General features: G+C 36.0%; 1 protein-coding gene across 4 annotated transcripts in view; it reads right to left on the reverse strand.

Moving 5' to 3' along the window:
* LOC127862411 (uncharacterized) overlaps positions 1-12,226 on the reverse strand; it is a 72,869-nt gene extending 60,643 nt beyond the window's left edge. For 3 of the 4 annotated variants that reach the window (XM_052401510.1, XM_052401509.1, XM_052401508.1), the window contains exons 1-6: positions 12,123-12,226; positions 11,578-11,616; positions 9,271-9,416; positions 5,374-5,522; positions 3,790-3,970; positions 2,742-2,918 (exon numbers count right to left, since the gene is read on the reverse strand). In XM_052401510.1, coding sequence (XP_052257470.1) covers positions 2,742-2,918; positions 3,790-3,970; positions 5,374-5,522; positions 9,271-9,416; positions 11,578-11,616; positions 12,123-12,159 — 729 coding nt within the window. In that variant the 5' untranslated portion in view covers positions 12,160-12,226. The remainder of the gene's footprint in view (positions 1-2,741; positions 2,919-3,789; positions 3,971-5,373; positions 5,523-9,270; positions 9,417-11,577; positions 11,617-12,122) is intronic. The other variant, XM_052401511.1, reaches the window with a different exon arrangement.
* Between the last annotated feature and the right edge of the window lie 2,177 nt (positions 12,227-14,403).

Here is a 14,403-nt window from a genome sequence, read left to right on the forward strand (position 1 = left end):
GTGTACCAAACAACTACCAATTTACCCATCAAAGACTCAATAATAATAATAGCTAATTGTCAATCAATGGTTAAAAATTATAACAAGTGCCGAAAATCTAACACCTGTGTCGCAAATCGATGCCAAAAACCGTTGTCGTTAATTGTGGTTAATTGGGTCAGAATGGCTTCGTACACAAGCCCGATAGTACCACAACATCAGATCAAGTAAGGTGTGAAAATTACTGGTCGTTTGGCGGGTGTCAATTAAGAACAATATCGATAATTGGTACTGATTAAAGTGGTCGTAATAGCGGATTAAAGGGTTGGTCGGATTAGTGAGTGTAACGACCATTGAAATATAGAAGGAACAAATCGGGACTGAAAAATGGTGGTCGACTTAGCGAGTTGGTCGGAATACCGAGGTGGTCGTAAAGAGAGTTTTCACTGTATTGGCTGGGATTCTTGTTGCTGAAATTAGCCAACTATTTGCATTCACTGTTATAGACATTGTCCTTATGACTTTAACTTGATAATTAAACATTATATTGGCTGGGATTCTTGTTGCTGAAATTAGCCAACTATTTGCATTCACTGTTATAGACATTGTCCCTATGACTTTAACTTGATAATTAAACATTATATGTGCAGAGATTCTTGTTTCTGAAATTAGCCTACTATTTGCATTCACTGTTATAGACATTGTCCCTACGACTTTAACTTGATAATTAAACATTATATGTGCAGAGATTCTTGTTGCTGAAATTAGCAAATTATTAGCATTCACTGTTATAGACATTGTCCTTATGACTTTAACTTGATAATTAAACATTATATGTGCAGAGATTCTTGTTGCTGAAATTAGCAAATTATTAGCATTCACTGTTATAGACATTGGCCCTATGACTTTAACTTGATAATTAAACATTATATGTGCAGAGATTCTTGTTGCTTAAATTAGCAAATCATACTTTGTGCATTCACTGTTATAGACATTGTCACTACAACCTAAACTTGATAATTAAACATTATATTGGCTGGGATTCTTGTTGCTGAAATTAGCCAACTATTTGCATTCACTGTTATAGACATTGTCCCTACGACTTTAACTTGATAATTAAACATTATATCGGCAAGGATTCAACAATAAATTAAACCATGTGCTCAAAACCAGAGCAGTTTATGATATCATTTGTCATTGAAACACATGAGACATTTTCATAAATACCATTTATGTATGTGTTTTTATCCCATCATCAGACGTGCATTGTCGAAATAAACCACTGTGGAATAAATTTACCTTTATTTCAGCAGTGCTGAAATATAGCTGTCACGCGCGGCGAAGAATGTTCATATTACTCGGAATCAACTATAAAGTAATCATTTTTAGTAAAATCGAATCAGATTCAACAAAACAAACAATTTGATACCAAGATGTAATATAGTTTTTACACATAATGCAACTCAAAAAGCAAATAAACATTATTTACAAATATTAAGTGCGCGTACTCGTGACGTCATTATTAATACGTCATACGACACAATGCATGTTGTTTCACGCTAAAGATGCAGTTGTTTAGTGTCTTTTTTTCCATTATTTCTTAAACATCGGGGACGTAGAGGTATGATAAACGAAAAACAGGTTGGTTACTGATCTTTTTGTAATGTATTAGGCTCGACACGATTAAAATAATGAAACGATGTTTGCTTAAAATATCTTTGGGATTTTCCGTCTAGTTCGATTTTCCTATTCTATGTTTAAAGAAATAATTTACGTCTAAGAAAATTGATGGGATAAATCGAATACTAGGTCGGTGCCGAATAAAGCAAAGTTTATCTTGCTCGGCACGAAAATCTGAACCACTCGCCAAGGCTCGTGGTTCAGATTTTCTAAGCCTCGCAAAATAAACTTTGCTTTATTCGGCACCGACCTAGTATTCTCTATTTATTCTTTATATTGCCCCCCCCCCCCCCCCCAAAAAAATTCTTTCTGAAAAACAATAATTCACAACATAAACTCATGTTCATTTACTACATTAATTATTGGTAATTAATACATCTTTACTGAAACATATCAAGAAAACTCTTATAATATGCATATATTGCTTGTAAACTCAGTATGGTGTGAAGTGGTATGCCCTTTATCCTCACACACATTTTAAAGCGAGATTATACGATTTTTATAAGTGTTAAATTGTAATATATTGATTAAAATATGTTCCAAAAACACAAAATAGGCAAGAAAAATATACATTGAAGATGAATTTCATAAAATGCAGCAAAGGCAAATTAGTGACCAGAGCCAATTGTGACGAAGATATTTTGTACATATTTTCCTACAATAACCCAAGCATTTGTCTTTTGATTAGGATCGGAGTTTGTGTTGGTGTGTCCTATGAATAGATATCGTTGCAGGAATATAAAATGATCCGTAAAACAAAATTGTGTCTTTGTGTTGTATGAACAAAACTGCACAAAAACTAAATTTAGATTCACATTGTACATACATGATATACATGCTGACGAATTCGACTGTACAGACATTTTCGATTTCAGAATTAAATATCTGGCTTATTTCGCATTTTTCGACACATGTTCTTCTTAACTTTGATTAAATTCCTATTGAAATATATGTATAATAAGTTTTTTACACATTTTGTATAATTTCATAAATATTTGACAAAATTGTATCATCTCGCTTTAAAGAGGAAAAAAATTATAATGAATGGAAAAAAGAGCTCTCTGACCACCACTGTAACCTACATGTTTGTCATTGCATTCTCTGCAAGGCCTCTCCTCCAGTATTCCAGCCCTGGTGACCACGGTGTCTACACAGCTGTCCAGGTGTCTGACCTTGAGAATGTCCATGCCAAGGTCACCGTCCAGGCTCCTGTTGTGAGAGAGTCTGTAGGTGGTCTCACAGTCACCGGAGACACTGGGCTGTAACACATAGGAGCCGCGTTCTGGGATGACTGGGCTAAGTGCATGTGTGTAGTGTTGTTCCAGGCTAATCAGGGAAGACACTTTCCGCCTTAAATGGATTTTGGTTTAAAAAAGACTCCATATATGCAGAGAGTGTTGTTGGCAATTAGCCTGTGTAGACTGCGCTGACAAATTTGGGACAACACTTTATGCACTTGCCCAATTTTCACAGAACCCTGCTCACATAGAGGTCACGGATGTCAAAGGGATAAGTTTTCCACCTAGAGAAAAGAAGGTTCAGAGTTCAATAAACAGAGACTAATACCAGTCATCCAAAAATAACCATTTTAAGGTCAAGAAAAAAACTGTCTGCTGATGAATAACAAGAGAAATTACTCAGTCAAGTTCAAGGAAAATCCATTCAGAATATAAGTTACAAGCTTGTAAAAAATTGTAACGAAAATGTTGAAAACTTTATTACCGGTAAGTTGAGAAAAAATCAGTTTCAAACTTGATAAAATTGAGTCGGCAACTTCTTAAAATCGAGAAAATTAGAGTCGCAAATTTCTCAAATTTATGGAAAAAGGTCTTTCTCTTAGAAGGAAACAAGAGATGTGTTTGTCAGAAACACAATGCCTCCTACTGCGCCGCTTTGAAGCCATATATTTGGCCTTTGACCTTAAAGGATGACCTTGACCTTTCACCACTCAAAATGTGCACTCGTTGAGATACACATGCATACCAAATGCTATCTTTAAAATTGCAAAAGTTATGACCAAGGTTAAAGTTTTTGGACAGAATGACAGAGTGACAGAGAGGCCAAAAACAATTTATCCCCGATCATTCGATCCGGGGGCATAAAAAGCCTTGTAGTCCACTGACAACTGACCTCAATGACTCTGTATATGACTGGCTTTCCATCGTCCCTGATGACCGGTCTGTCGGAGTCCAGGGACTGTCTCTCATTGAAGTTTAACTCAAGGAGGCTGATCAGGCCTCGTTTGATGTCCAATGAATGGTCAGGGTCATCCATCTCAGTAGCAAGCTCCTGAACATGGCCTCTCATGTACCTGAGTGTAATGTAACAAATATTTGAACATGATCCATGGAACATTAAAAAAAATCATTTATTTACAAAAAGAACAATTTTATGGTGTGGCATTTAACCAGTCACTTTTTGTATTAGAGAAGGGAGACAGACCACTGTACAGAGAGGTCATAATTTCTTGTTGTCGCAGGTGAGGCCCGTTAAGGGTCTTGCTGTTATATTGTACGGACAATGGAAAATGCTGTGTTACAATTAAATCAATAGAAATACATCGCTTTGATACTGAAATGAATTTGTGTACGTTTATTATGTTTCAAAAACTACATGAAATTAAAATAGCTTTTTTTCTTATGTCTAGATTTATACCTCACTCTGGGAATATGGGGTTTAATGTCTACTCGTAAAGTGTCGTCCCAGATAAGCCTGTGCAGTCCCACAAATGTTAATCAGAGAATAGATTTCATTTTTACCAAAATATTCCGTAAAAGGGGAAAGTGTCGTTCCTGATTCGCCAGTGGGAACTGCACAGACTTATCTGGGACTACATTTTTCGCACATCCACTAGACCCCGTTCTCCCAGAGCACAACTCATGTTATTTGTTCTGGTAAAATTGGGGCCATTTTATACACATACATGATTCCATTGTTTCATTCTTGAAAAATATATACATATATAGGATCTTGCATGAGTGGTCGTTTTGTATTGAATTTATTAAACAAGTCATCTTAATAAAGTTAAAAACGAGGCTTGCCGAGTTTTTATCTTTATTTAGATGACGAGTTTAATAAATGCAATACAAAATGACCACGAATATAAGATTCTATTTATAACATGACCAACACATTTTCTTTTTATCATTATGCTCTTTTCACCATTTATTCACATTGTAAAAGAGTTTAACTGAAGAAATTCGCCGGAATACTGACGGTATTTCGTCAAAAATGACGTAATTTCACATTTATATAACTAGTGTAATAACACCTGTGTAATAAACAAAATTGAGCGTTACGTTATTTCACTCCTGGAGCGTAGGTCATGTTATAAAGACACAATGACAAAACTTTTAATCTTTTAAATCTCACTGATTGATTCAAACAAATATTATGATAGGTCTTATTAATTGTTTCTATAGCAGATCCATTTGAAGATAAAAACATACAAGTGTAAATGCTGTTGAAAATTTGTAGGCCTTAACACGCCTTTGTAAGTTGTACCAGTTTTGTTGTTCTTTTGTGAAAAATAACAATTTTGTCATGTATTGCAAAACTGTTTTAATCTTTAAAAATCTACTTAACTTACTCATAAAATGATTGGGATTTTATTCCCCAATTTCATATGTAAAAATTATGTTGAGGTTAATCAAATAATTGTAATTTTTTTTAAACTAACCCTTTGTAAAAGAAATTATTCAAATATACACTAACTTGACAGTGACAGGTTTACGCAGGTCCTGATTAAGCCGTTCGGTGTCTGCATCTGAGAGTTCTTGGAACAGTTCCGATGGCAGCAGTTCCTGTCTCGGATCACCTGCATCCACCTCCTCATTGAGTTTGGAAACTTGTGGGGAAATCAGCTGTTACGAAAATACACGTGCTCCATGCTCAGAGAAAACTGTGCTAAATGCATGTGCGTAAAGTGTCATCCAGGATAAGCCTGTGTAGTCTTCACAAGCTAATCAGGAAGGACGCTTTATGCCCAAAGAAAAAAGTTCCTTTAAAAAAAACAAGACTACTGCCAAGCAATGATGTCCCCTACCGGTGAAACTCCACAATTTTCAGCAATATTTCTAGTCTACTTGTTGCCATAGCAACCAGAATTCTTGATGTAGGAACAAAATGAAATGATGTGCAAAATCTTCATATATCCATCCGTCCATGTTTCAAGTTTAATGACAAAATATGAAGAACATTTAAAGTTATCGCAGGATCCACCATTTTCAGAATTATATCTAGTCTATTTGTTGCCACAGGAAACATAATTCTTAACTAGAAATGGCGCGGCAGAGGCCGACGCGTATCCCCACGCCGCATGTTTGACCCAGGGGCGCCCCATGGTTGGTAATGGGTCCATGCATAGTTGAGATTGACCGTATTGTCATAAGAGAAGTTCAGTATCAATTAGAAGTGAATCGGTGTAGAAATGAAGAAATTATAGTAAAAGACAATTTTGGGTGGGTGTGGCCTATTATGGGCGGGGCACCCCAGGGTTGGTAAAGGGGCCATATATAGTTGAGATTGACCTTATTGTCATAAGAGATGTTCAGTATCAATTTGAAGTAAATCGGTGTAGAAATGAAGAAATTATAGTAAAAGGCAATTTTGGGTGGGCATGGCCTATGTGGGCGGGGCGTTCCAGGATTGGTAATGGCGCCATGCATAGTTGAGATTGAATGTATTTTCATAAGAGAGGTTCAGTATCAATTTGAAGTGAATCCGTGTAGAAATGAAGATATTATAGTAAAAGGCTATTTTGGGTGGGCATGGTCTATGTGGGCAGGGCGCCCCAGGGTTGGTAATGGGGCCATGCATAAATGAGATTAACTGTATTGTCATAAGAGAGGTTCAGTATCAATTTGAAGTGAATCGGTGTAGAAATGAAGAAATTATAGTAAAAGACAATTTTGGGTGGGCGTGGCCTATGTGGGTGTGGCCTATTATGGGCGGGGGCCCCAGGGTTGGTAGTGGGGCCATACATAGTTGAGATTGACCGTATTGTCATAAGAGAAGTTCAGTATCAATTTGAAGTAAATCGGTGTAGAAATGAAGAAATTATAGTAAAAGGCAATTTTGGGTGGGCGTGGCCTATGTGGGCGGGGTGCCCCAGGGTTGGTAATGGTGCCATGTATAGTTGAGATTTAACGTATTGTCATAAAATAGGTTCAGTATCAATTTGAAGTGAATCGGTGTAGAAATGAAGAAATAATAGTAAAAGGCAATTTTTGGTGGGCGTGGCCTATGTGGGCGGGGCGCCCCAGGGTTGGTAATGGGGCCATGCATAGTTGAGATTAACTGTATTGTCATAAGAGAGGTTCAGTATCAATTTGAAGTGAATTGGTGTAGAAATGAAGAAATTATAGTAAAAGGCAATTTTGGGTGGGCGTGGCCTATGTGGGCGGGGCACCCCAGGGTTGGTAATGGGGCCATGCATAGCTGAGATTGACCGTATTGTCATAAGAGAGGTTCAGTATCAATTTGAAGTGAATCGGTGTAGAAATGAAGAAATTATAGTAAAAGGCAATTTTGGGTGGGCGTGGCCTATGTGGGCGGGGTGCCCCAGGGTTGGTAATGGTGCCATGTATAGTTGAGATTTAACGTATTGTCATAAAATAGGTTCAGTATCAATTTGAAGTGAATCGGTGTAGAAATGAAGAAATAATAGTAAAAGGCAATTTTTGGTGGGCGTGGCGCCCCAGGGTTGGTAATGGGGCCATGCATAGTTGAGATTAACTGTATTGTCATAAGAGAGGTTCAGTATCAATTTGAAGTGAATTGGTGTAGAAATGAAGAAATTATAGTAAAAGGCAATTTTGGGTGGGCGTGGCCTATGTGGGCGGGGCACCCCAGGGTTGGTAATGGGGCCATGCATAGCTGAGATTGACCGTATTGTCATAAGAGAGGTTCAGTATCAATTTGAAGTGAATCGGTGTAGAAATGAAGAAATTATAGTAAAAGGCAATTTTGGGTGGGCGTGGCCTATGTGGGCGGGGATCCCTAGGGTTAATAATGGGGCCATGCATAGCTGAGATTGACCGTATTGTCATAAGAGAGGTTCCGTATCAATTTGAAGTGAATCGGTGTAGAAATGAAGAAATTATAGTAAAAGGCAATTCTGGGTGGGCGTGGCCTATGTGGCAAGGGCGCCCCAGGGTTGGTAATGGGGCCATGCATAGTTGAGATTGACCTTAGTGTCATAAGAGAGGCTCAGTATCATTTGAAGTAAATCTGTGCAGAAATGAAAAAGTTAATGTAAAATAACATTAAAAAAATGAGTGAAAATCTCTGACCCGGCCCCGCCCCAACCCCCATAACTTTTGACCCAGGGGTCAGATCAAAATTCCGTCACTGTCGTTGTCGCACATATGCTCATAGCTACCATGTATGTAAGTTTCAATGTTCTAGTGCTAATAGTGTAGGAGGAGCAGGTGGCCAGGACGGACGGACAGACGCACATCAATACAATATCCCCACTTTTTCTCCGAAAAACGTGGGGATAATGAAGGAACAAAATGAAATGACGTGCATTATCTCCATATTGCCATCTGTGCATTTTTCAAGTTTCATGAAAAAATATGAAGAACATTTTAAGTTATCGCAGGATCCAGAAAAATGTGACGGACTGACTGACGAACAGAGGGCAAACCATAAGTCTTCTCCAGTTTTACCGGTAGGGGACAAAAAGCAATGAAAACGGAAAGTGTCATCATTGATTAGCCTGTGTTGACTGCACATGCTTATCCAGGACAACACTTTAGGCACAGGCATTTCACGTGTATTATAGGCGCTATTTCACACACAAAATCATTTGTTACTCTGAAACATATTGATTTATGGAAACAAAATCACATTAACCGCCTTAATATGTTGTTTCAAGTAAAAAGCTCATAACAAGCTGAGTGTTCACTTTTATTTTACCATGTCCAGAATGCTTGTTTTACATTTCCTAAGCCAGGTAACATGCTGACAGTGTATTTTTCCATATTAGATTGGTAGCTTCTCATATAAGGCTATAAACATGAAATGACGTCATAGGTATAAACAAGACAACATGGTAAAATATAGCATAAAAAATTATTCGCCTTTATTTCTGTTGATGCTGGAGAAAAAAATGGTACTCAGTTAGATAAAATTATTTCATGGCTTCTTACCATGGTGTGATACAAGAACAGTATTTAATATTTGGCAAGACCTAGTAATTCTAATTAACTGACCCTGTATCAAACTCAATGATGTCAGTTAGAAATCAAGTAACTAATACTATTTTTCTCTTTGTTTTTTCATTTGCACAATGAAAAACTAGCTACACATTGAGCACTTCAATCTTAATTAATTATCATTTTAATGAAGTAATACCTGCCCCCCGTCCCCCTCCCCCCCCCCCACCCCCAAAAAAAAAAGTTTCAAGAGCACTGATATATTATCTGTGAAGAACAATAACTGTCAGAAGTGTCCTTTTAAATTTAATCATTTTTTTACTTGAAAGATTGAAAGAGTTATTCTCACAGGAAGGGCTACAAAGACACTACACTTCATTGTGGGATACAGCCTTTGATTACAAAGTGTCAATTGAATAGCTCAATCTGCTCCAATGACAGTGTAATCTACCTGAACTATGAGCCGATCAGCTGCAGACACCTGAACAATGACCTGGGAGCTCACCCGAAGACCTGACCAGATCTTACCGCCCTTGGGGAAACCGGTTATGGCCTGGGTCTCATAATCGTACACATATTCCTTGCCCACGGAATATGCTGAATAAGGATAGGAAAATGTTATTATAACACTCAAATTATCTCAGTAAATTATCTAATGCACCAAAAATTAGTGCAATGTTAACGCAGAGAGTGCCGAACATGACAAATATTTTTGGTGTTGATAATAAATGGACGAAAAATGAACCGTTTGAAAAGTAGTTTCCTTTCACTTATCAAGTATTTTCTGTATGAAGGAACTTAAAAAAAATTTTTTTAGGGGAAAATTAACTTGTGTAGACTGCACAGATTTATCCTGAGCGACCCTTGATGCATATGCATGAAGCCTTTTTGTCTTTTTATGTTTATGTCTTTATTATCTAGGTTAATACACTGCAACTCCAATACATCGCGGTTGAAGGGGTCCAAAGATCGCGACCGTGATATATCCGGCGCGCGATATAAATTGTCAGTTTATGTATGCATGTATATGTATACATTAGCATCATTATGCAATCTCAAAACACGCTATTTACCAACCTTATTCAAGTTTGTGTTATATCCATATGTCATTAATTGGTATAACACAAAACATTATTCCATGTGAGTATTTTCAAATGCGTATAATATAAGCAAATTCAATAGAGAATTGTAACACCCGAAATGACCTGTCATGTTTGACAAATGGGTCTTTTGTTTATCGCAGTACACAGGTGTTAATGTGATGTACAATGTAAGCAAACAATCTGGTCAAAACTGGATTATGACTGTTGGATTAAAGTTGGTGAAAAAAAGGGAAAAATACTTGCTTGAAACGGATTTTAATGCATCAAATTCTCAGATAAAAACATTTTATTTAAGGATTATGCTCGTCAGATTTTTGGGAGCCATAGCCGATTCGCGATATATTGGACAACGCGATATAACGGACCGTGATATATTGGAGTTGCAGTGTATAACCAAGTAACTGGAAATATGCAAATTGGACACAATAGCTGTTACTTATAAAGACTAGTCACAAGACACATGAAGATCAAGTAAAACAAGCAAATTCAAATTATTGATATCCACCTCCAAATAAAGTTCATTTATTGATGGGTGCAAATCTCTTGATATATGTCATCAGCTTAAAAAAATAAGTGTAGGGTAATTGTTTTATGCATTGAAAAGTAACATCATTCAAAAACACAAAGGGCAATAACTCTTATTTAAGGACGCATAGGGTTATGGTTCTTGCGCATGGCACTTCTCCCATTAATTTCTTCACACCCATGAAGTTTCATGTTGAAATATTTTATTGTAACTGAAAAAAGTATTGTATCGGAGATATAGCCTTGAAAAGTACATACAAAAACAACAAAAAACAATTACTCTTATTTAAGAAAGAGAAAGGTTATGGTTCTTGTGAATGGCATTTCTTCTCATTGATATCTATATACATATGAAGTTTCATGTTGAAGCCTATATGGTATCTGAGATATAGCCCTCAAAAGTTACATCATACAAAGAACAAAGGGCAATAACTCTCATTTAAGAAAGTGTAGGGTTATGGTTCTTGTGCATGGCACTTTTCCTAATTGATCTCTATACATCCATGAAGTTTCATTTGATATTTTATATGGTTTCTGAGATAAAGTCCTGAAAAGTTGTGTGACAGACAGACAGGCAGACAATGCTAATTCTATATCTGTCTGCCTTAATGGCAGGGGATATATTTGAACCTTGCACTCTGAAATTCAGAAAAATGGTCATTATGCATGTGCATAGAGTGTTGTCCCAGATTAGCCTTTGCAGTCCACCAAGCTAATCATGGAAAACACTTTGTTCCTTTAGCTTGATTTTTGCAAAGAAGAGCATTCTTTAAACAAAAAATACCACAAAAGCAGAAAGTCCTCATTGAAGACAGCACAGCCCAATCTGGGACAATACTAATTACGCAAGTCCTCATTGAAGACAGCACAGCTCAATCTGGGACAATACTAATTACGCAAGTCCTCATTGAAGACAGCACAGCTCAATCTGGGACAATACTAATTACGCACATTCATAAAACCCCTTTCTTCAGAGGGAGGCTCAAAGATTTTTTTGGAATGTCATAATTGTATCAAAAATTGAATAAAATATACAAAATAGTCACCAAAACCTCATTTAAGTATCATTCATTGTGCTTTGTTAAGAAATATTATAAATGTTTTTTAAATATAAAATGGACAATACTTACATGTATCTGATGCAGAAACTTGACTTTCCATCTGACAAACTGCAATACAATTAAGTTATGAATCTTAGTGTAGTGGCTCAGAAAAAATAATCATTATGACTTAATAATTGTTCCTGTTGTTCTTTAAAATGTTTCTTACCCATGATTTTGCAAAAACTTTTATACAATGCAGCCAACAATTTTTTAACAGAATAATAACACAGCCGTTAATCACAACAGACACCTCTTTTTTGAGATGCATTAATAAATGAGCCAATGCTACTTCCAAGGAGGCGCTATGGACCGGATGTTTTGCAATTTCACTTATAATTCTTCAGGGTGAGAGGATTTTATATGTTTTTTTCCAACATATTTCACATTATTTAAAAAATCGGGCAACGTAGACCGATTAAGCGAAGAAAAATTCATCCACAAATGTACAGAAACATATAATCACCTGGGAAGTTGCATTGGCTCATTTATCTATGCACCGCAAAAAAGAGGTGGCCGCCGGATTTACGGCTATGATTATGATTGAAGAATAATTGAAACTTAGATCAACATACCTGCATATGCAACCGCCAAAAGGAAAAATACTCGCATCTCAAGTTTTGTGAAATACACTCAAGACAATCCCATAACCAGCGATGCAACAAACATTTGGATTTGTTTCTTTATATATTGCAAGAACTCCTCCACTTGTTTAGAAATGTGCATCAAAACATTCAGTGCACATTATTTGAAAGCAAAACAAAAGACACTAAAGACAAGCATGTGAAATGTCATCAAATGCATATATAGGACCATCTGACACATACAAAATACAGGTCAAAATGCATTACTTAAATGTTAACCGCAATAACTTATTGTGGAAAGCAATTTTTGTTTGACAAGGGCAATACCAATCAGCCATTTGGTTGATTTCTTTATTTGCGCAGTAAATCTTTCAACATGAAATTGTTAAAGAAAAGGCTATCAAATTTCTGTATCATTTACAAAAATTAATTAAAATACTGTAATAAAAGTAGACCAATTTTCATGCTTATCAACATGCATGATCAAGTTTTAATTTGTTTTATAAATTATAAAGCGGTTTCCTAAAAATGAAAATATCTTCATCAATAATAATTAAAATGGCAACTGTAAAAAAACAACTAGAGATGTGTTTGTCAGAAACACAATGCCCCCTAATGCGCCACTTTGAAAATATTTGTTTTGACCTTTGACCTTGAAGGATGACCATGACCTTTCACCACTCAAAATGTGCAGCTCCATGAGATACACATGCATGCCAAATATCAAGTTGCTACATTCAATATTGAAAAAGTTATGAAGAAGGTAAAAGTTTTGGTTCAATTTTTGGGACACACCGACACATACAATGAAAGACAGGCCAAAAAACAATATATCCCCGATCTTTTGATCCGGGGGCATAGTTATATCATGCTATGTAAATGAACTCAGTAACTGTACGGTTTTCAACATTTCACTCCTTACAATATTTATGTCAGACATTTCTCACTATAAAGTTATGTTTGTATTGAATTATTGTAAACTATTCAAGCAATTCCCAAGAGTATTAAAGGGCAGACATTCACATTGCTCATATTCATGTTCATAAAAATAAACTGCTGAAACCATAAAGAAAATATAAAAATAGACAAATATTGTTCACTTTACTTAGTTAAATTTCCTTGGCAAGGTATTCAGGTCACTGTTTTGTACAAGTTGAAATTGCCAGGAACAATTTAAGGTGCAAAGAAAATTTGTGACCAATAGGATATTTGACAGAAATTTCTTAATCATCAATACTCAAAAAATTCCTTGTCCTTAGATACAATTTTCTGTGTGTAAACGACATATTTATGTCAACTACATGGTCAAATATTAACTATCCAAGCAATATAATATAATTGGAAATGACCTACCCGGTATACATGAAGCAGTATCGGACTTTAATATTGTTATTAACCCTTTACCCCTTATAAACGCACTTTGATTAGTTTTATATAGTCCCTTAAAATATCTAATTAAATTTAAAATCTTCTTCACTAGAATCAGGTTTTAAAGGCTTTATTTCCACACTTAAGATACTGATGAGCAGCAAAAAACATAAAACTTGAACAGTCTGCAAGTTACTCGCAGGCTGTTCTGGTTTTATGCTGGCTGCAAAAGCCATTTTCACTTTGCTTCTGATGGAGAAAGGGTTATTTTAGACCTTGGTGCCTCTGTTTACATGATTGTTGTTGCACTGAGACAATTGCCCCATACTAAACTAACAAAAATAGAAATGCCAAATAGCAGTCAGACCATGGGAACATTACTGTTTAAAAAAACTCACATTGGCATTAAAAGGACCTTTTCACAGATTTTGGGGTGTATTGAAGTTTGTCATTAAATGCTTTATATTGATAAATGTAAACATTGGATTTAAAAAGCTCCAGTAAAAAACAAGAATACAATTAAAGAAAAAAAGGAACCCTCAACTGTGCTCCAACCACTGACCCCTGGAGTAAAGGTCTAATTCTTAGACCATTCCGCCATCAGTGCTTATACAATGGGTGATGTATTTTATACTTTATATATGCAATCCTTGTAGTGTGACAAAATATAACGACAACAACAGAACTCTCCAAATTATTCAATCATTTTGCATTGCAACGCTTTATAATTTTCAGGTTTTTAATGGTCAAAAGATGCATATAATTGATATTTTAGAGCTGGTAAACGTTCAGTATTACTGTTTCCTCACAAATATCATAACTACAATGAAAATTTGCGAATCTGAAACAATTTTTTCAAATTTGGTCAATTTACCAAACGTGAAAAGGTCCCTTTAAACAAAGT

Source organism: Dreissena polymorpha, chromosome 16 (genome assembly GCF_020536995.1).
Source record: "Dreissena polymorpha isolate Duluth1 chromosome 16, UMN_Dpol_1.0, whole genome shotgun sequence".
NCBI classification, from domain to species: domain Eukaryota; kingdom Metazoa; phylum Mollusca; class Bivalvia; order Myida; family Dreissenidae; genus Dreissena; species Dreissena polymorpha.